The following is a 22479-nucleotide window of genomic DNA, read 5'->3' on the forward strand; positions in this document are numbered from 1 at the left end:
CTAATGCGAGGTTGTCATTGGTCATTGGTTTTGCTTCCCGATGTTCACCCTCCCCCCCCAGTCTTTCCTTGGAAACCTCGGTCTGTGGCATTATCCCGCCATTATTTCTGAATAGAGGAAGATGACATTTGACCTGTTCTTTTCGTGGGTCCTTTCTCGTTGATTTGCAGCATTGCTGGACATCCATCACTTCACCAAAACGCTGGTAGAAGGCCAGAGCTTTTAAGCTGGTACTTCGGGATATAGTTTTGAAAGTGATGAGAAGGATTTTCTTTCCCCAATCTCTTCACTTCATTCTTTTCTTTTAATTTGAGTTAAAAGAAGAGAAAAGAAAAGAAACAGAATGACAGAGATCAGAGCTCCTGAAAGCCTTGGTCCGTGGTCTTTAAAGCCAGTACTCTGGCTTACTCCTATGAGCGTCAGAATGGAGACAGACAAGTTACAGGGTGGTGGCAGGAGTGGAAGAAGTGGGTGGCTTAGGATTTAGCTAGACACCTTTGCCTAGACCAAATTTGCATTGCACAGACCAGATTTTACTATTTCCAACCCACAGTGATAGAGGAAAGGGGTTCAGATAAAAACATTTGAACCTTTTAAGTTTGTTTATAGTATTTCAGGAGCACATGTGTTTCTCTGGGTAAAGATCCCCATTTCTTTGGGGTTGCCTTTGAGAAATGGATGAAAGGGATTGATGTCCATTGCCTGGACATCACACATACACCACCAGTTTACAATCCCAGGGAGTGTGCCCTGATCCTCCTTTTCCTAAATAAGAACCGTATTTCTTTTCTCTGGTGACTCTTTCTCCCACAGTGGCAGAAAACCTGGGGCCAGGTTTCAGGGTCCAGGTCTGGGTAGTGTTAGTAAGGTTAAGACCACTACAACTATTATTTAAGAATTTGTATAAGAAATAAATGTAAAATATGTCCATCAAATGACCGTAGTTTTTTTTTTTTTTTCTCTCCCACACAAATTAAATTTTTTCCCTTTAAGTTCTTCCAGAGTCTTTTATCTAAGAGAGGAGACATTGAGTCCCTGCAGAGGCCAGAAGAGGGTGTCACAGTCCCCCGGAGCTGGAGTTACAGGCTGTTGTAAGCCACCCCATGTGAGTGCTGGGAACTGAACTCAGGTCTTCTGCACAAGCCGTGAGTGCTGTTATCTCCAGCACCTCATTTTAAAACTGTGGACATGGCCAGTGCCTCCTAAGGAGCAAATATGTAATAGAAAGTAACCCTCAAGCTGGGCCTGGTGGCTCTCACCTGTAATTCCAGCACTTGAAAGGTTGAGGCAGGAGGATTTTTATAAGTTTGAGGCTAGCCTGGGCTACATAGTGAGCTCCCAACCATTTGAGTTACAAAATTTTGTCTCAAACAAAAAAATAAAGTACTCCTCAGAAGCATGCATATTTACTTTCATTATTTCCGTGAATAATGCACATTATATATTATTCATATCTTATGAGGTTATTATTTTTGAGACACAGCCTCATGTAGCCCAGGTAGGCTTTGAACTCCTTATCCACCTGCCTCTACCTCCCAAGCGCAGAAATTACCTGTATATACCACCACGTCCAGCTACCTTGTAAGTTTTGCTTTTTAAAAGAAAAGTGCTGTATCTCCTTTTTTGTTACCACAAGCTCCTTGAAGAAAGAAAATCTATCCATCCCAGGATACACAGTACTCAGGTGGAACACAACAGTGGACATCTGTAAGTGTGGAATAAACGTCCATGTTATTCAAATCAGCCAACACTTGGAGTCATTAAATCACTGGCTTAGTTAGGGTTTCTATTGCTGTGAAGAGACACCAGCGCGCGCGCACACGCACACACACACACACACACACACACACACACACACACACACACACAGAGGGTGTCTCTGTGTAGCTTTGCACCTTTCCTGAATCTCGCTCTGTAGATCAGGCTGGCCTTGAACTCACAGAGATCCTGCTGCCTTTGCCTCCCAAGTGCTGGGATTAAAGGTGTACGCCACCACTGCCTGGCAACTCTTATAAAGGAAAACATTTAACAGGGTGGCTTACAGTTCAGAGGTTCAGTCCATTGTCATCATGGTGGGACATGGCACCTTGCAGGCAGATGTGGTGCTGGGAGAAGGAGCTGAGAGTTTTACATTTTGATATGCTGGCAACAGGAAGTGAACTGAGACACTGAGCGTGGCTTGAACATATATGAGCCCTCAAAGCTCTGCTCCATAGTGACACACTGCCTCCAACAAGGCCACACCTACTCCAAAGCCACACCTCCTAATAGGGCCACTCCATCAGAGTTTATGGGGGCCAATTACAGTCAAGCTACCACAATCACTTTCCCACAACTGCTGATATAACCAAAATTAGCTGTGCACGAGGCCCTGGGTTCAATCCCCAGCACAAGAACAAAAGTTTCCTAACTAAATCAGCTGACTTATTACCTCATTTTACACAGAAAGAAACTGAGGCACAGAGGACAACTTACCCAAAGCCACACAAACTGGGAAATGAAAGGATTAAGATTATCACATGGGGGGCTGAGGAGATGGCTCAGTGGTTTAGAGCTCTTGTTGCTCTTGCAGAGAACCTGGGGTAATTCTCAGCACCCGCATGGTGGCTCGTAACCAGTTCCAGGGGAACCAACAGGCATGCAGGAGGTATATATGCATACATGCAGGTAAAACATTCATACACATAAGTAAATCTAATAAAAATTTTTGTTTAAAAGAATACTACATGGCAAACACATGCTTACACATAAACAAAATTTTAAAAACCAATCTTTAAAAAGCCAGGCAGTTGATGGTGCATGCATTTAATCCCAGCACTTGGGAGGCAGAAGCAGGTGGATCTCTGAGTTTGAGGCCATCCTGGAATACATGGCAAGTTTTTTGTTTGTTTGTTTGTTTGTTTGTATTTTAAAGTGCCAACCTTTTCTTTTCCGTGAGTAAAAATGACCCTGCTTCGTAGCTTTCCTCTCCAGGGCTTTGTTTCCCATGCTGGAGAAAGTGTTGTGAAGTGTGAAGGACTGCAGAAGGCCCTGAAGGTAGGAGATGGCACAGGCGTGACAGGACGGGACTGGAGAGCAACACTGTCAACAGATGACAGTTGTCAGAATGCAGTTTTCCCAGCCTTCCCGAAGCATGTAAGGAAGAGTGTTAGGATGCAGGATCTAGGGAGGGGATAAGAAGGGTGTCTATGGCTGTAGATGCCGAACTCAGAAGAGCTGTGGTTCCCAAAATAGGACTTTGTTGGGCAAAGAAAAAGGAAATCAGTCTTTTGGGACAAGAAGAGGAAGCAAAGGTTGGCAAGTACTTGGGAGCTTGAAGCAAGGGAAGCATGAGGTCAAGGCTAGCCTGGGCTACAGAGCGAATTTAAGGCTAGCCTGGTCAACTTAGACCCTGTCCTAAAAGGTAAAAAGAGACCTGAGGATGTAGCTGAGTGGGTAGAGCTCTTGAATAGTATGTATGGTGATGACCTGGATTCAACCTCCTGTGCAGAAAAAAAGAAAAATTACATTGAAAAAGAATAGAATAGATGGTGGAAAAGGAGGCCTATGTATAGGCATCATCGGAGAAGAGCTCCCATCAAAAAAATGAGACAGAAAAAGCCTCAGAGCTGTAGTTAAAGAATTGAGGGAAAGAGTTGGCATGGTAAGTTCAGATGTTCAACCTCAGTAAAACAATGCTGTAAAAATAAAGCACCATTTTTCCTGTCAGATGAGCAAGAAAGTTATTTTTATTTTTAATGTTTACAGAAGTGTGGAGATAGGCACTCATTTACTGTTAATAAAAGTATAAATGGAAGCAACTTTTAAATTCTCTTTTTTAATTAATTTTTTCATTATCATTGTAAAGAAGGTTTTGTTGTAACATTTGCATACATATCACTATATTTTGTTGTTGTTTGTCCCTCCTACTTCCCTTCCCTGTCTCCCCTTTCTTACTGGTCTCCTCTTTTCCCCGAGTAACCCTCCCACTTCTGCTTTCATATCACATATCCACATACTTTCCTTTTCCCTCTCTCGCTCCCCTTCCTCCCTTTAGACCTCTTGTCTTATAGTCCCTTTTCTACTTTTGTATCATATACAGGTGTGTGTGTGTGTATCTATATAAATTTAAATGTAGGTATCACATATGGGAGAAAACATTATTTGTCCTTCTGAGTCTGATGTGTTTCTCCTAACATGATGATGATACTGGATTCCACCGATTTTCCTGCAAATTTCATTTTTTCTTACAGCTGAATAAAATTCCATTGTGTTTGCATTACATTTTCTTTATCCAGTCACCTGCTGATGGACCTCTAGGTTGATTCTGTATCTGCTGTTGTGAACAGTATGGCAGTAGTTATGAATGTGCAAGTATCTCTGTATGTGCTGGCGGAGAACCCTTCTGGTACATCCCCAGGAGTGGGTCATATGGTAATTCTATTTTTAGGGGTTTATTCTTCCCCCTTATTCTCACTGTGTAGTCCAGGCCTTGAACTAGGAGTGACTCTCCTGCCTCAGTTTCCCAAGTGCTAGAATTATGGATATGAGCCACCATGTCCAGTTTAATTTTAGCTTTTTGGAGAACCTCCACATTGCTTTTCCCAGTGGCTGCATCAGTTTACATTCCCAGCAGCTGTGTGTAACGGTTCCGCTTTCTCCCCACCCTGGCCAGTAGTTGTTGGCACTTCCTTTCTGACAGCCTTTCTGATGGGGTGAGATGGAGTCTGTAAGCAGTTTTCATTTGTATATTCAAGTATTTGTAGGCCTTTTGTCATTTTTACTTTGAGAACTGCCACTTGAATTGGTTTTCCCATTTGTTGATATGACTTATGGGTTTGGGTTTCTCAGTATTCTTTATAGCCCTATCAGCTGTGTAGTTAGCAGGTAGAACAATGACACTTCTAGGAATCTATTCAATAAGAGCACACACACACACACATACACAATTAAATAAGGGTATTCATTGTTTATGGTAGTAAAACAATGGACTGTAACTGAAGTAAATGAGCAGTTGAATAAATTATGTTTACCACAGTCTGCTGTAGAAGAAGAGATGGAACTATTTGTATTGACTTGAGAAGATATTCAAGTTGTGGAATAAATTATGTGGAACAAGTCTATGTTTTGGATTTGTTGTTTGTTTTTGTTATAAAGAACCTACCACACACACCCCCAATGCATGCAAATATATGGAAAATAATTGGAAAGATATGCATCAACTAGTCATTGTAGAATGTAGTAAGAGTTTGCCCACATTAGTCAGCACAAGAAGTTCAGCACTGGAAAGTTCTTGCAGTGGTCTGGCTGTCAGCTCTCTTAAACTCCAAGGTGCTTAAATATTTTTTTTTTATTTTTTTAGAAACTGTGTGTTACCATGCATTGGATGCCAAAGGTTATTGACAAGTGTCTTTCCCAGTTGCCCTTCATCTTATTTTTTGGGACAGGATCTTGAGCCTGGAGCTTGGATTCAGCTAGAATGTCTGACCAACAAGCCCTAAGGATCTTCCTGCCTCCACCTCTCCAGAGCTGAGATTACAGGTGTGCCCACACCAGACTTTTAATGTGGGTCCCTGGGAATTATACTCAGTTTCTCATGCTGGTGAGACAAGCAAGTTACTGACTGAGCCATATCTCCTACCCACAGATTTTTTACCCTAAAACATATGAAGCTACCTTGGTTCAATTCTGTCCTCACAGAGACTGATACTACTTTCATTTTTTTTATTAGCATGATTTTTTTTTTTAATGTTTTGGGTTTTTTTTTTCTTTCTTTCTTTCTTTTTTTTTTTTCTCGAGACAGGGTTTCTCTTTGTAGCTTTGCGCCTTTCCTGGAACTCACTTGGTAGCCCAGGCTGGCCTCGAACTCACAGAGATCCGCCTGGCTCTGCCTCCCGAGTGCTGGGATTAAAGGCATGCGCCACCACCGCCCGGCTTATTAGCATGATTTAAGGTTCTTTAATCTCAATAAACAGGATAGTTTTTAGGGGTGGGAACTGGAGAGATGGCTTAGTGCTTAAAGGCACTGGCTGCTTTTGTAGAGGACCCAGGTTTAATTCCCAGCACCCACATGGCAGTTCACAACCATCTGTAACTTTAGTGCCAGGGAATCTGATAGCCTCTTCTGGCCTCCTTGTGCACCATGCTTGTAAATGGTGCACAGACATACATACTGACAAAAAACCATACGCGTAAGATTAAGGAGATCTAAGTGAAACTACATAAAACAGTGATGCCAGTGTCTCCTGAGGCACTATGGGATTAGCTGTCCAATGTATGGTGTTGGTAAGTACTGAAAGATAAAGGACAAGGAACACTGTCAGTGCTTCGTGGAGGAAGTAAGATCAAATGTTGAAGCTCATACATTGGGAAAGGCAGTTACACACAATTATTCAGGTAGATCTCATGAACATCTCAACTCTACAGTTTGGGACACAGGATTAACAATAGTAAGGGCCTGCAGCTAGTGAATGGTAAGGAGAGTCCTGGCAGCCTGATACTCCTGATGTGTTTATATTAGGCAGGATTGGGGTTGATGGAAAGGGAGAAGGTGGAAAACGATTATTAGATGAGGAATGTGGAGGATAAGGTAGGTTAGCATTGAGTTGCAGAGGGCCTTGAATGGTGGGTCTAGAGGACCTTAAAGTGGGAAATGTTCACAGAATCTGATATTTGAGGTTTGGGGAAATGTCTCATGATTTGAAAGGCAACTTTGGAAGTGATTGTAGACCCCTCTGTTTCCAGTTTCTCTTTAAGGTGTTATCTGCCTACCTATGGTTTTTCACTTACACCTGGGAGGAAGACTGCTTAGATGCACTTCCTCCCCCGTCCAGACCGAATTCCGGGATTGGAGAATTGCCTGTTAACAGTGATTGGCAGTGTATTGCCCTTGGCTTCACTTTCATTGCTCTGGAGTGACAGAACACAGCCTTCTGTCTTCTTTTGCATCCATACTCCTTATCTCCCCTACACATACATAGACCTTGCACGTCTATGCCTAACTTCTAAAAAAAATCTGTTGATGACTAAGTATATAGATACACATAGGAAAATCCTTACAAATGTACAAAAACCATTGGTAACTAATTTACCAAAGTTAGAGATCTAAGATTAATGTACAAAATAAACTATTTATATAATAGCAAGAAACAGTTGAAAATGGAATTTTAAAACCATGCTAGGTAGGTTAGGGGGGAAATACAATTAAAACCCTAAAAGATATATATGCGGTAGCATGCAATTACATAGAAATAAAGTTAATAAAAGAGTTGAAGATCTGCACATGCAAAACTTGAAAGCATTGCTGAACAAGCTAAAGGTGATGTAAATAAATCAACTCAAGTTGGCAGTTCTTCCCAAACTGACCCATAGTTTCAAGACTTTTTGTACATTTTAAAGAACTGCTCTTAAAAATTCATACACAAAGGCAATAGCATAGAAGAACAGAAATGGTATCAAAAGTATACCAAGAACTAAAACTCTGAGAAAACAACTCGACCCGAGAAAAAGAGCAAACCCTCGCAAGGTGGAGATGACATGAAACTCTGTCTCCAAACCCTTTGTTTGTTTTTTCAAGACAGCGTTTCTCTTTGTAGCTTTGGAGCCTGTCCTGGAACTCGCTCTGTAGACCAAGCTGGCCTCAAAATCACAGAGATCTGCCTGCCTCTGCCTCCCAAGTGCTGAGATTAAAGGTGTGCGCCACCATCCGGCTCAAATACCCCTTTTAAGTAAAGTGAAAATACTTTTTACTATGCTGTTATGCCAAATATGTGTAGTTAATTTGTTAAAACTCATAGAATGGAGCTAGGCGTGGTGGCATACGCCTTTCATCTAGGCACTTGGGAGGTAGAGGTGGAATTTCTGTGAGTTTGAGGCCAGCCTGGTCTATGTAGGAAGACCTTGACTCAAGAAGGCAAAAAGGAGGCTGGGAATGTAGCTCAGTTGATGGAGTACTAGTCTAGCATCCATGAAGCCCTGGTTCAGTCCCCAGCACTTGATTAGATAGGCTATGATTGTACATTCCTGTAATCCCAGCACTTGGGAGGAGATGGGAAGATCAGATTGAGAGTGAGGTTAGTTCAGGATTTAGAGGCAGAAAATCTGTATTCAGATCTCTGTCTGTCTTTTTCTACCTTTGTAGTGTTGGCTGTGGTATGGGTCAGTCTAGGGTCCTGTCACTCTAATAACTTGAATGTAGTACAGTGTTAAGACCTCGACACTGACCAGGAATCTGATGTGTATGACTGATGTATTTGATGCTGCTGAAGATAAACAAGTGCTCATGTGGTCCAACTTTGGTGTGCTGCAGGTTCAGCTTGTTGGTTTAGATGAAGAGAGTTCAGAGTTTATTTGCCGAAACACCTTTGACCACCCGTACCCCACCACAAAACTCATGTGGATTCCTGACACAAAAGGCGTCTATCCAGACCTTCTGGCGACGAGTGGTGACTATCTCCGCGTGTGGAGGGTAAGCAGATGCTTTATCAGCAGACAGCAGTGTGAGGTCCCAAAGAACCGACAGGTAGTACTGTTCCAGCATGGAGGAAACAAAGGAAATGCGTCTGAACTGATCTTGTTTTAGCTCCGAAGGTTTTTTAGGAAATCTAGTCCAGATGCCTGCTGCGGAGTCTTGCTGCTGGCCTCAGTGAACCTTGAAACTTGAGACTCATTTAACCTGGTGTGATGGGGACAGACTTCTTTCTGTGAGGCAGAGAACACTTGGGACCTCCTGCTCCAATAACAGTCCAGATATTTTTGAGTAAATACATCCCGGGCTTTTGATTCTAATGTGTTAGGTGTGTGAATCTTCCCTTTACAGCTGAGCTCAGCACAGGGGCATCCACTGTGCTTGGGAGCCTAGGGTCCAGCTGTGTAGAGCGCCAGGAAGAGGCGTGGGTGAAAACCTAGAGAGCAAAACCAGGAGAAGGGCACATTCTGAAAGAGGTCCCAATTCAGGAGTTCCTTTGGGTTTTAGTCCCCCTTATTATAAAAGTATTTTCTCCCCTTGTCTTCGATTTACTAAGCAGGACTCTGTGTGTGTGTGTGTAGACAGGCTCATGTCTCATTATTGTCCCTTCAGGTTGGTGAGACAGAGACGAGGCTGGAGTGCTTGCTAAACAATAACAAGAACTCAGACTTCTGTGCCCCCCTGACCTCCTTTGACTGGAACGAGGTGGATCCTTATCTTTTAGGTGAGGGCTTTGATTTCCAATTTGAAGAAAATGAAGATACATTTCCTCAGATTTGGGCTGGGGCTGTTTTTATGGGGGTCAGGGGACTTTGAGGCACACATCTTGTCCTAAAACAGCCAAGGGTGAAATGGGCTAACTATGGAAAGTAGTCATTAATTTCTTATGGGGAATGCAGCTTCCTCTGTGTGTCTGTCACATCTCTCCAGCTAAAATCGAAAGTCTTGCAGTTGTGACGGTACACACCTCTAATATCAACACTCGGGAGGGGCAGGCTGGATGATCTTGAGTTCAAGGTCAGCTTTAACTCTATCAGGGTATTCTGTTTAAAGAAATTCTCCCCACTCCACAAGAAACAAGTCAGTGCTGAGGACATGCTGTGGCCTCTTGTCCCCTGGGCCAAGCAGAGAGAGTGGGGAGTCGAGTGGGACCTCCCTCATCTTGCTCTGGTGTCTGCAGGTACCTCGAGCATTGACACAACCTGCACCATCTGGGGCCTAGAGACCGGGCAGGTGCTGGGGCGAGTGAACCTTGTGTCCGGCCACGTGAAGACCCAGCTGATCGCCCATGACAAAGAGGTAATGATGGTTTCCTCTCCTCCTCTGCAGGCACTTCCTGTACCTGCGGGTGAGAGGTCGTCCTGTTCTCTCACTGTTTTGAAGGTTATGTAGATCATAATGTCGGCATGTGTCTTGTCTAAGTTGATATTTAATGTGTTCAAACAGAAAACAACACAACTGAATACACCTTTTAAAAATGTTTTATTTATTACTATTATTATGAGAGAGAAAGTAAGGGTGTGCGCCTGTGCAGGCACATGTGTACCACAGTGATGTGTGGAAGCCAGAGAACAACTTCGGGGAGTCATTTGTCTCCTTCTGCTCTGGGTTCCAAGGATTGAGCTCAGGTTGTCCGTCTTGCAGAACAAGGCCTTCTACCCTGTGACTGAGCTCCCTCACCAGCCCAAAGGCATCGTTAAATGACACTAACAACTTCATCTACAGTCTCTCATTTTCCTTTCATACTAGAGGTTGCTGGGGGTATTTTTTTTAATTAATTATTTGGGAATCTAACGTGTCTCAATCACACTCACCTCCTAGTCTTCCCATGTCCACCTCCTTCTACCATGACACCCCCCTCCCTGCCCCATAAAAAACAAAACACAAAAAAGTCCATTTTGTGTTGTCTATGCATTCCCTGGAGCATGGTTCAATTCCTAGTGGTCAGCCCCCCAGGGGAGGATGAGTCTTTCTCTGCCTGCATCCACCACCAAAAGCCATCAGCTGAGAGAGTCTTACGGTGTCTGGAGTGGGCAGGGTTAGCTCCTCCACATCCACACCACCACCCGTGCCGTGCCTCAGCAGTGCTGTGGGCTGGTGGGGGATGAGGCCAGCGCTCCCATGAGGGGTGGGGCCGGAAGTTGCTTTTTTAATGAAGTCTCTTACAGACATCCTAGAACTAATATGGTTAATAATTTTAGAGTAACCCTTCTCTCTGAACAGGATGGCTTCTTGGAGATAGGGGGAAACAGGAAGAGGGGAATCTCATGACAGATGATCCTAATTAGCTGTTTTTCTCTAAAACCATTCTGTGAAAACTCTGGTATGTTTGCTTAATCTTTTTACTTTCAGTCCTGTTTGGAGGCAAATATGTCTCATTGATATTGTTTCTTCTGTGTTTATTGGAAGCTGAGGGGGTATCCTGGTGATTTTGGGGGGAAGTAGGCATAACTCTCCTCCTAAAGATATGCCTGTGTTCTTTTTTCCTTTTCTGCCCCTTTACCTGCACAGCTAATGGTATCGGTATTTGTATAAGAAAAAAGATGCCTTCAGGTCATGAATCATGTGCCAGGTCGCCATTCTGAGGGGTTGATCTTTCGTGTTGCACTCCTGAGATAAGATCAGTAGGAGGGCGCTGGGACTTGACTCCTCTAAGCTAAGAGTGTGCTCTGCAGAGATGACCACTAAAGGAACTTGTGGAAATGTCAAGTAGACAGGCCTCTGTTCTCTGCTGGAGCCAACCCAAAGGAGGGAACTACTCAAAGTGTCTAGGAATAGAGCTCAGTGATGGAATGCTTGCTAGCATCCATGAGGCCCTTGGTTCAGCCCCCATTATGGGGGAAGAGGATCTTGCAAGAATAAACCTAAGTGATTTAAACCAAGAGAATGCTTATGCAGTGAAGGAACTGAGAAGGTAGGAGCAGGGGGCTACCACTAACTATAGGCTGAAGGTTGTAGCTCCTAGAGTCTGGCTTTACCTGGCAGAGATGCTTCTGAACAGAGAAAGGAAGGTTAAATACTCAGCTGCTGCTTTATCCCATCATCCAGTTTCCCACCTTGGATTTCTTTGGCTGAACCACCCAGAAGCAGCCAGCAAACCTGTGACCCAGCCAAACTTGGCCTATAGGAAAGAAGAGCAGGAGAGCCTGGAATGGATCAGAGCAAATGATAAACTAGAAAGGAGCCTGTGATGGCAGCTCTGCCTGAGGAAAAATCCTAGGCGGGGTGGGGTGGGGTAGGGGGTGTAATGACTGTCTGGTGGATGTAGCAGAGACGAGTTTAATACATTGGGAGTTACCACCTTCCCTCTTCCCTGACGAACTGTATAGGTGGGGCACTGATGAAGGAGCAGTTCCTTAAGCTGATAGAGCTTTGTGCTTTGAGCCATACTCCAGAACCAACAGGAAAACAGATGCCAAACACAAAACACACTTTAGGATCTTGGGTAGTAATGACAGCTGACATTGAGATGGAGGAATAAGTAGAATTTCTCACTAAAAATATCAGGTCTGGGACTGGAGAGATGGCTCAGCGGTTAAGAGCATTGATTGCTCTTCTAGAGAACCCAGATTTAATTCCAGCACATACATGGCAGCTCACAACCATCTGTAACTATATTTCCAGAGGATACTATGCCCTCTTCTGGCCTCTGTAGGCACTAGCCACTCATGTAGTGTACATACATACGAGCAGCCAAAACACTCATACAGATACAATAAAAATCTTTTTAAAAAAATGTAGTTCTCTGGACGCTCTGGATACTAAGGGACAAACACTGCTAATAGATGCCCATCTATTTCTGTTCAACATGCTAAGCCCCCTTTTCTCTAACCATGAAGAAATACTTCTCTATGGTAAAGATTAAGAGTAGATCACAAGGGCCAGATACACTGACACATGCCTGCACTCCTATCATTGAGTGGTAGATGCAGGATCAAGAGTTCTGGGTCATCTTCTGCTACATAGAAACTTTCATGCTAACCTGGGCTACATGAGACTGTTTTGAAACAATAGGAAAAGAGTGATTAAAAGGGGATCCTGGGTGTGTATAATTCTAGTACTTAGGAGGTAAAGATGGAACAGTCTAAAGATTGATACCATCCTGGGCTACATAGTAAGACCCTATCTTCTTAGGTATGGCACACTGGATAGACAGAGGTTTTGTCTAGTGCTGTTCAGCTACATAAAGACCTCTATACCACAGCCCCTACCTCATAGCAAGTTCAAGGCCAACCTAGGCCACATGAGATTGTTTTTCTTCCTTTTTTTTTTCTTGTTTTCTCTAACTGGATGAATAGACTGGCTTTAATAAAATTATAACAAGTTGAGACAACCTTATCCTGTCTGGCTAAACTAACAGCTTGTTTATTAAAACAATCAGAGTAACAAATCTTCACAGTGTGCAGAAGATCAACCCACAGTATCTCCCCCTTTCTGTCTAACTGAAACGGAAGGTTTTAACTTTAACATAGTAAAATTACATACAACAAAACAGTTATCAAGTAAGAATTATAGTTATGATATCTAGTCTATTTGTATTTGACAAAATCAGAGAAAACATTTAATTATCCATCTTATCTTGGTGAATCTAAAGTTTCATATCTAACTTGCCCTTTATTATAATTAAGGGAAACTATAATTATAACTATCTAGTCTTTAACTCCGTCAAAGACCTGGGAAGGAAATAATATTACCTAAGTAAGCTAGAAGTGCAAGCAAGTGACTTCCAAAAAATGCAAGAAATAACAGAAACAGCTGGCTGCCTGGACAGTCACTCAAAGTTTCTCTGCAATGTTGGGGCATCCAACTTTGGCTTATAGGTCTAGAATATCTGACAGGCCTTTCTTAGAAACAGGAAAATTTGAAGGATTGTTTTACCCTGTCTTGGCAAAGTTCAGCAGTTGCTTTTCTTTGTGTCCTACTTGTCCAGACTGCATGGCGTACTTACTGTAAGCAGTCGAGGCAAGGGTGTTCTCTTGCCCAAAAGGTCAGCTTTGCCAAAAAGAAAACAAACTTCATATGTAGTGTCTTGGGTGCCCATCATCCTCTTGGGAGTAGATCAGTGCTGCCAGGAGCAGACATGTCTCACAGTAAAGAAAAGCCTTAGGTTATTAAAACATTTAAAATGCCATATTCTGTAGGTCTTTGAAGTGTTTGAAGATTATCTACCTAATAAAAATGTATCTTTGTATACCTAGAAAACCTAACTAACATGACTATAAGTTTAACTATTATAGATGACTAAATATCAATCTATTTTTAATTATACATTACACTTTTTTTTTTTTTTTTTTGGTTTTTCGAGACAGGGTTTCTCTGTGTAGCTTTGCGCCTTTCCTGGGACTCACTTGGTAGCCCAGGCTGGCCTCAAACTCACAGAGATCCGCCTGGCTCTGCCTCCCAAAAGAGTGCTGGGATTAAAGGCGTGCGCCACCACCGCCCGGCACATTACACTTTTAAATGAGCTGCATAAACACAATACCTTAAACAAGAGTAGAAATATATATTCAGTATAACAAAATTGACTTTAAATTTGTATCAATAAACTAAAATCCATAACAGTGTAAAATATTTTGAGATTAACAGTTGTTTTTTGGATTAAAGTAGATTCAATAACCTACCCTTTTCTCCATCTTTTCTATATCATATTCCCCTCTCTTCTTTGGAAAGAGATTGACTGACCAATAACAATTTATAATCAACCCTTTAAACAAAGATAAACATCCATAATCTGTTTTTTGGAAATGTGGGGATAGTTCTCTAGACTACTTCCTGCTGATTGGGGGCGCTGGTAATTTTTTTGGGATCTGAGAAAATTTAAAATAATTCTTAAGTCACAGCTGTAGTATTCTGTGAGGTTTGATCATCTTAGTCAACAGTCTTGAAGTTGTTTTGGATGCTGTATCATCTGGGCCATCATTTTTATTGTTGTCTGGTCCTCTTGTTCTGAAAATACATAAACTTTTAAGGGTGACATACATATCTGTATTAATACAAATATAAACTGTATTTTACATAAGGCAGTCAAAGATAATTTTTTGTTTTATGTCTGAGCAGGTAAAATACGTGTTACAGATCTTGTAGTTACTTTAGATTTATTTTTTCATATCTGTAATTATGATTTCAGGGGGTCTTCCTCGATCAAACCTAATTTTCCTTAACTCAGAATGAATCCATTGGCTCTAATTTCCTGTGAAATAAAAACATATCCTCTCCCCCAAAGTGGCATAACTTTTGACTTGGATTTTGGAATCAAGAATTTTTAAAGTATATAGGTTGGTTTAATCCAGCAGCTTTTATAATTAAATGTCTCAGAACAGTCAAAATTTTGGTTTTTCGAGACAGGGTTTCTCTATGTCATTTTGGTGCCTGTCCTGAATCTCGCTCTGTAGACCAGGCTGGCCTCGAACTCATAGAGATCTGCCTGCCTCTGCCTCCTGAGAGCTGGGATTAAAGGCGTGTGCCACCTCCACCTGGCTAAACAGTCAAAACTTTTAAAGATAATACAATAATATACATAATACAGACTTTTTGTGCATTTTCCATTCTTACATGTCCCATTTTCTTCATATTACTTTCCTCTCTCTTTTAAGGACTTTATTATTTTAAATCTAAGACTGTATATACTCTTTCTCTTCTCTCTCCCAAGCTACATACTTTTTTTTTTAAACATACTGTGACCTGTTTAGAGGCCTTTTTGTCTGAATCTGTTTTTACTGTGTAATCTTTTCTGTCTGCATGAGCAAAACCACAGATCTCTCATGCAGCACTCGAAGCTCAAGTCTAAGTGCAGCAGCTGAGAACCGCCTCTCTGTACTGAGGCCCTTTAGAGAGGCTGTGGAAACCTGCCATGCCGCTTCGCTTATGGTGGTTGGCGGCCAGCTCCATTTCACAGGCACTGAGGCCAGCATGAGAGACTAGGAAGCCCAGTGTGGCTCCATTTCTGTGCGTTTAGAACCTTTTTTAAGGTTTCTCAGGTTTTATGTGGATCTATGTCCCATGTTGGGCGCCATATGTAAAGGTAGGCTTTTTTCTGTCCTGCCCTGTCCTACAGCTGCTTCCCAAATTATCACACAGAGGCTTACATTAATTATAAATGCTTGACTGATGGCCCAGGCTTATTACTAACTAGCTCTTACATTTAAATTAACTCATTTCTATTAATCTCTACATTGCCACATGGCCTGTAGAGCCTTTGGCATCTTGCTTCTCGGGCAACTGCCCTGCATCTCTCCTTACCTCACCTCCTTTCTATATCTCCATTTGGCTTTCTTACGAAGCCTTATTTTCCTGGCTATAGGACAAATCAGCTTTTATTATCAACCAATGGGAACAGCATACATTCACAGCCTACAGAAGGGTCCTACCACAGCAACACACTTTTAATCCCAGTACTCAGAAGGCAGACACTATAAGTTCAAGGCTAGCCTAGCCTAAACAGTGAGACTCTGTCTTAAATAAATAAATAAATAAATAAATTTCCCTTATAGGGCTGGGACTATAAACTCAGTAGTAGAGCAATTGGCTACATGATGGAGCTTAATCCCAAACACTGAAAATAAATAAGATCAAATATGTCCAGGGGGTATATATGTAAGGTACAGTGTCAGATATTTCTTTTAAGAAAATATGAGGTACTGTTGCTGCTTCAAAAGGAAAGACAAAATCAGAGCTCTTCTAATCAAGCTTCTCAAGGGTTCTACTCAGATTTGACTAGAAAATAGGATAGCTCTGTCCCTTAGCAACCTAAAAACATGACTGTGTGCATGTTTTCCCTGCCCTACACTTCCCTTTTTTTCAGACAAGTCCGTGTTAAGTTGCCCAGGCTAGCTCCCAACTCATTTTATAGCCAAAGCTGGCCTCAAACTCAGGAGCCTGAGTATTGGGATCACAGGCATATACTGTCTATTATCCAGCTCAAATTATTTTGTATGAAATTGGATTTGGTCCCAGTGGTTGCTTACATCACTGGGTATTCCCTTCTGAGACTATGCTGGAGTGCTTGCAATCCACTGGAAGGTGTAAGGTACCTGCTGCTACTGCTGCAAATAACCAGGTACAAGACTGTTCCTCAGAAAATGCAGAATTCATTATTTAGGAATCATAGATAAGGCTTCACACTGGTTTTCCACTTCTGAAAGTCACACTTTAAATTCCCAGTTCTGTATTTCCATTTAGCAGAGACACTATAGAAAATAAATCATTGCATCTTCTCAAAATGAAAAAAAAAATTCACTTCTTCAAGAGTTTTTCTCTTTCTTTCTTTCCTTTCTTATGTATTTGTTTGTTTATTTAGGTATTTTAAATGTCAATGATCACAAAAACTTCTGGTTTCTCTTCATTATAGACTTGCATTGCCTAGTATTGCTTTGACTTCTGTTCCCTGAGGACGCTTGGACAGTGAAAATTCTCACACAATTGACCATAACTTGAAATTTTTTGAACAGTATTAAGTACTTTCATTTCCCGGGTATGAAGTATACATCAGCACTGAACTTGTAAAGCCACTCATCCAAAAAGTGAAAGAACAGAGTCTGCAAGTCATCTCTTTGGGTTTCTACTTCTACTGTTTGGAGGGTTCCACAGTCCCTGTGTCTGTCATGTAACCATGGCCATGGCACACTGTTCAAATGCTTTCTCCAGAGCATATCCCATGAGTGTAACTGGACATCAGCCGTGGGATCCAGATAGTCATACTTTGGATTACTTGTCCTTGATTGCCTTCTGTTCCTCCGTCATACTGTAGTCTCTGACATGCTCAACTTCTTATTTTATTTTTCAAGATTTATTTCTTTTTATTTTTATGTGTATGGGTGTTTTGCCTACATGTATGTCCTTGCACCACATGTGTGCACAGTACGAGAAGGCCAGAGGGAGTGTCAGATCCTCCAGAACTGTAGTTACAGACCACTTTTAGCTGACTCTGGGTCTTCTGCAAGAGCAACAAGTACTTTTAACCACCAAACCATCTCTCCAGCTCCCAGGTGCCCTTTAAAAAACACAAAAACAGAAATCATAATTACCTTTTTCTTACAAATGGGTCCCAGGTCTAGGTTTTATAGCAGAACCAGCTTGGCAGAACCATGATGTAGTTTGTCAGGAACCTGCATCTGATTGCATAGAATCATATGTTCACACTCACCAAAGCCCAGAAAATAGCTGCCTTCAGACTTCGGGTTTGTAGGTTTCGTTTTATCACAGGGTTTTAAGGGAAAGAGTGGAAGTCAGGCATGGGAAGAAGTCAGCCAGGACCTGTGGTAGCATGATCATGATCTTTATTCTCTGAGAAGCCACTAACTTACCTGCTTTTGTGTCGTAAGTTGGGGTTCATAGGAACTGGGAAGTGACAAGTTTCCATCCTGTGGGAAAAGGAGACGACTGATGTAGACCTGAAGCTTCTTACCAACAGGTCTATGATATTGCATTCAGCCGAGCTGGAGGGGGCAGGGACATGTTTGCCTCTGTGGGTGCTGATGGTTCCGTGAGGATGTTTGACCTCCGCCATCTGGAACACAGCACCATCATTTATGAAGACCCACAGCATCACCCACTGCTTCGCCTCTGCTGGAACAAGCAGGACCCTAACTACCTTGCCACCATGGCCATGGATGGAATGGAGGTAAGCCCCATTGGCCCTGCCCCTTGACTCCAGTCTGCCTAGTGTATTTACAAGAGTAGCTCTCAGATGGTGGCAGTGTTGTGCCCAGTAGATCTTTGGAAATACCTGGAAACGTTTTTGGTTGTCAAGAGTTAAAGAGGAAGCATAGAGTGTTCCTGGCATCAAGTAGGTAACGATCAGGGAGGCTGCTAATCATCCTGCAGTGCACAAATAATCCCCAAGAGTATCAGTCTACTCAGACCGACAAAAGGACCTAGACTGAGGAACCCGATCAACAAAAAGGACTGTGTTCGGCTTCTCCCTGCTTCTTTGGTGAAACAGAGTTTCTGTAGCTCAGGCTGGCTTAGAACTTACTGTGTATCCTAGGCTAGCCACAAACTCGCTGCAATTGCACTGCCTTTGTGTTATGGATTTCTGATAACAGTGGTGATGTAGCTTAGTGACAGAGTGCTTGTCTAGCATGCTCAAGGCCCTGAGTTCAATCCCCAGTACCAAAAGCAAAAAACAAACAAAACAACACACACACACACACACACACACACACACACACACACACTCCCACACACAAAAACAACCAATAAACTTTCACTGGGTATGGTGGTGGCATGCCTTAATCCCAGCATTTAGGAGGCAGAGACAGATGGATCTCCGTAAGTTCAAGGCTAGCCTGGTCTACATAGAGTTCCATGACAACAAGGGCCACATAGAAAAACCTTTTCTTTTTTTAAAAAAACAAACAAACAAATTCGGATAGAGTAAAGCTAAGAAAATAGAACAGTGATGGTGACTGCAGGGGACTGAGTGCAGGTACACAGAACCCCGTGACTCTGCAGGGGACTCAGTGCAGGTACACAGAACCCCCGTGACTCTGCAGGGGACTCAGTGCAAGAACACAGAACCCCTGTGACTGCAGGGGACTGAGTGCAGGTACACAGAACCCCCGTGACTCTGCAGGGGACTCAGTGCAGGAACACAGAACCCCTGTGACTGCAGGGGACTGAGTGCAGGTACACAGAACCCCGTGACTGCAGGGGACTCAGTGCAGGAACACAGAACCCCGTGACTGCAGGGGACTGAGTGCAGGAACACAGAACCCCCGTGACTGCAGGGGACTCAGTGCAGGTACACAGAACCCCGTGACTGCAGGGGACTGAGTGCAGGAACACAGAACCCCCGTGACTGCAGGGGACTGAGTGCAGGAACACAGAACCCCCGTGACTGCAGGGGACTCAGTGAGGAACACAGAACCCCCGTGACTGCAGGGGACTCAGTGAGGAACACAGAACCCCCGTGACTCTGCAGGGGACTCAGTGCAGGTACACAGAACCCCCGTGACTCTGCAGGGGACTCAGTGCAGGTACACAGAACCCCCGTGACTGCAGGGGACTCAGTGCAGGAACACAGAACCCCGTGACTGCAGGGGACTCAGTGAGGAACACTAATCACCATGAGTCCTCAGGCTCCCTTTTGGCTCGTGGTCAGGAGTCTCTTTGTGGAGGAACAGTGGTGGTTAATAAGGAGGCTAATCCTGTACTGAAACTTCATGGGTGAGATAAGATCAAGTCCAGATCAAAGTGATAGGCATTGGGAGGACTTGCTGTACTGCCACAGTGTGTCAGCAAGAGGCTTCTAAGCTAAAATGTACAAATAGTGTCTCCTAACTTCAAAGTTGAAGAGTCCGAATATGAAGTCATTGAAAAACTCTAGTCCTAAAGAAATAATACAAAAATCCATCTGGTAATTTATCATGAATTAGTTATACAGCTGATTCAAAAAATTCAAATAAACATTAATTTCATAATTAAAAAAAGGTAGGTTGGGGATTTAGCTCAGTGGTAGAGCGCTTGCCTAGCAAGCTCAAGGCCCTGGGTTCGGGGAAAAAAAAAAAAGAGAAGACAAGTAATATATAAATGACTAAAATTTAAACCAAGTCACAGTTACTGGGACTGAGTAAGAAAGTAGACTACCCCTTGGTGTTCTAGGCAGGCTCTCCAGCTGTTGCAGACATACAAACAAAAGCTCTGTGGTCTGCTAGGTTTTATGAGGGGTGGATTGTTGGTTGAGAGGATGCAGTGGGTAACCTTGGTTTGGGTGAAGCTTGTGCCTCAGACTTCTTACATTCCAGATTCTGCTTTGGTTAGGTGCTCATTCTCCCTAGCTAAGATAACACGGATTTTCATTTCATTTTGTTGATTGATTGGTTGAGGATTGATTGGTTTTTCGAGACAGGGTTTCTCTGTGTAGTTTTGGTGCCTGTCCTGGAGTTCACTCTGTAGCCCAGGCTGGCCTCGAACTCACAGAGATCTGCCTGCCTCTGCCTCCTGAGTGCTGGGATTAAAGGTGTGCGCCGCCACCATCATATTTTCTTATAGGCACTTACCAAAGGTGTTTATGGACCATCCAAACTCACGTTGCCTGTTCCTGTTCCCCTTCTCCATTAGTCTAAAGCCCAGTGTCTCTCAGCACAGATGTGTTTGTTTCTTTGTTTCTTTCTTTCTCCATCTTTAGGAAATCCTGTCTTTAATATTCTTCAATTCCACAAATGAAAAGATTATGCTTGATATTTGTGTGTATGATAGTGTATTTTGTTTTTTTTTCCTGCCACACTCGGCAATTGCTGGCCCTTTTCTGTTTCTGCAGGTGGTAATTCTGGATGTTCGAGTTCCCTGCACACCTGTCGCCAGGCTGAACAACCACCGAGCATGTGTCAATGGCATTGCTTGGGCCCCACATTCATCCTGCCACATCTGCACCGCAGGTAACCATGACAGCAGCAAGTGTCAGAGAGTGAGGACCCTGGCTCCCTAGGAGTGTGATTCTTGCTGTTTCCAGGGCAGTTTTGTGAGATTGAAGCAGTCCGCACTCCAGATGCTCTTTTGTATTCAGTTGGTCTCAGAACATTTTTCGTTGACTAATGACGGTGTGTATCAGATACAGACCTGGGTGTGTATTCCTATAGGGGTAGGTACTAGTCCCCCGGGAGTCTGGGTTCTTAGAAGAAGAAGCACCCTCTTGACTGTGACTGGGTCTTTGGCACTACCAGGAATTACCTCCCTTGGGCCTTGGGTCTTTCACCTTCACAAAGGCTTACCTAGTCAGTAGTTTGACTTACAGTTCTCATTTTACTATTTTTCTCAAAGAGGGTACTTCTCAAAAATATGCTGTTTAATGCAAATCTGTTATTAAAATAAAAACAATATAGAGCTGTAATAAGTCAAAGGTTAGAAACCATCTTTTCAATTTGCTCCCCCCCCATCCCCCCAAGACAGGGTTTCTCTGTATAACAGCCCTGGCTGTCCTGGAATTCACTCTGTAGCCCAGGCTGGCCTTGAATTCACAGAGATCCGCCTACCTCTACCTCCCAAGTGCTGAGATTAAAGGCTTGTGCCATCACCACTCAGCTTGAGGATAAGTTTTAAAAAAGATTTAATCGCGATCTTTAGAAGACAGTGAGCATAGCTCTAAGAGACTGTAGTGTCTGGTCATTATCTCAAGAGAGAACACTGCTTGGAGGAGTCAGCATCTCATTCTCTAGTGCTGGCTGCCCTGTAACTTACTATGTAGACCCCAGACTGACTTCACACTCAGGGCAGTCCTGTTTCTGCTTCCAGAGTACTATTTTTTTCCTTATTATTTTGTTTTATTTTTATTTACTTATTTTGTTGAGACAGGATCGCACTGTGTAGTACTGTCTGGCTGTAACTTGCTGTATTGATCAGGCTGAGCGGTCCACTTGTCTCTGCCTCCCAAGTGCTAGGACTATAGTCACGTGCCACTATACCTAGCAAAACACATTAGTTGGCAATGGTTGAGGTTTTTGTTTGTTTGTTTGTTTGTTTGCTGATGGTGCTGGGATTGGACCAAGGATATTGACCATGATAGGCAGATAATTTACCACTGAGCTATGTCTCCAGTCCCTTATTGTTGGGATCAGAAGTACAGATGGAATTTCTTTTAATGGTGCATGTCTATTGAGCACTTTATGTCAATCATCTGTACAACTCATTGAAGTGTAAATATACAAAAAATGGGAAGCAGTCATCAGAGAAGCATCTTCATTCACATAAGTATTTTTAGTGGCTGAAAGTGACATCATGTTTTGGGACCATTGCATCCTGTGTCCTGTCCTGATTCCTGAATCCAGTGTCCTGATCTAATTCTCTAACCACGGTGCAGTGGATGGAGCTTAAGGACTGAGACTGTGGAGTCAGGACCTAGATTTGAGTCCTGACCTTGCCATGGCTACATGGCATGATGGGGCATATCGTAATATTGCTAAATCTTGGTTTCCTCATCTCTAAAATAAAACCTCCCTCACAAAGTTTTGATGAGCAAATGTTTTGCGAATTGTGACTGACTCTCCAAATGCAAGATTGTTACCTCGTTGTCTGAGCTGAGACATTCTTGCTTGCTT

General features: G+C 42.9%; 1 protein-coding gene and 1 pseudogene across 1 annotated transcript in view; one reads left to right on the forward strand and one right to left on the reverse strand.

Annotated features, from left to right (window-relative positions):
* The window catches only part of Dcaf7 (DDB1 and CUL4 associated factor 7), a 28209-nt gene that overhangs the window by 1001 nt on the left and 4729 nt on the right, over positions 1-22479 (forward strand). Inside the window, exons 2-6 of the mRNA XM_006970516.4 lie at positions 8288-8446; positions 9059-9170; positions 9627-9745; positions 17856-18065; positions 20706-20823. Coding sequence (XP_006970578.1) covers positions 8288-8446; positions 9059-9170; positions 9627-9745; positions 17856-18065; positions 20706-20823 — 718 coding nt within the window. The remainder of the gene's footprint in view (positions 1-8287; positions 8447-9058; positions 9171-9626; positions 9746-17855; positions 18066-20705; positions 20824-22479) is intronic.
* Positions 16748-17804, reverse strand: LOC107401207 (protein archease pseudogene; annotated as a pseudogene).

The sequence above is a fragment of the Peromyscus maniculatus genome, chromosome 8, assembly GCF_049852395.1.
Source record: "Peromyscus maniculatus bairdii isolate BWxNUB_F1_BW_parent chromosome 8, HU_Pman_BW_mat_3.1, whole genome shotgun sequence".
Taxonomy (NCBI): domain Eukaryota; kingdom Metazoa; phylum Chordata; class Mammalia; order Rodentia; family Cricetidae; genus Peromyscus; species Peromyscus maniculatus.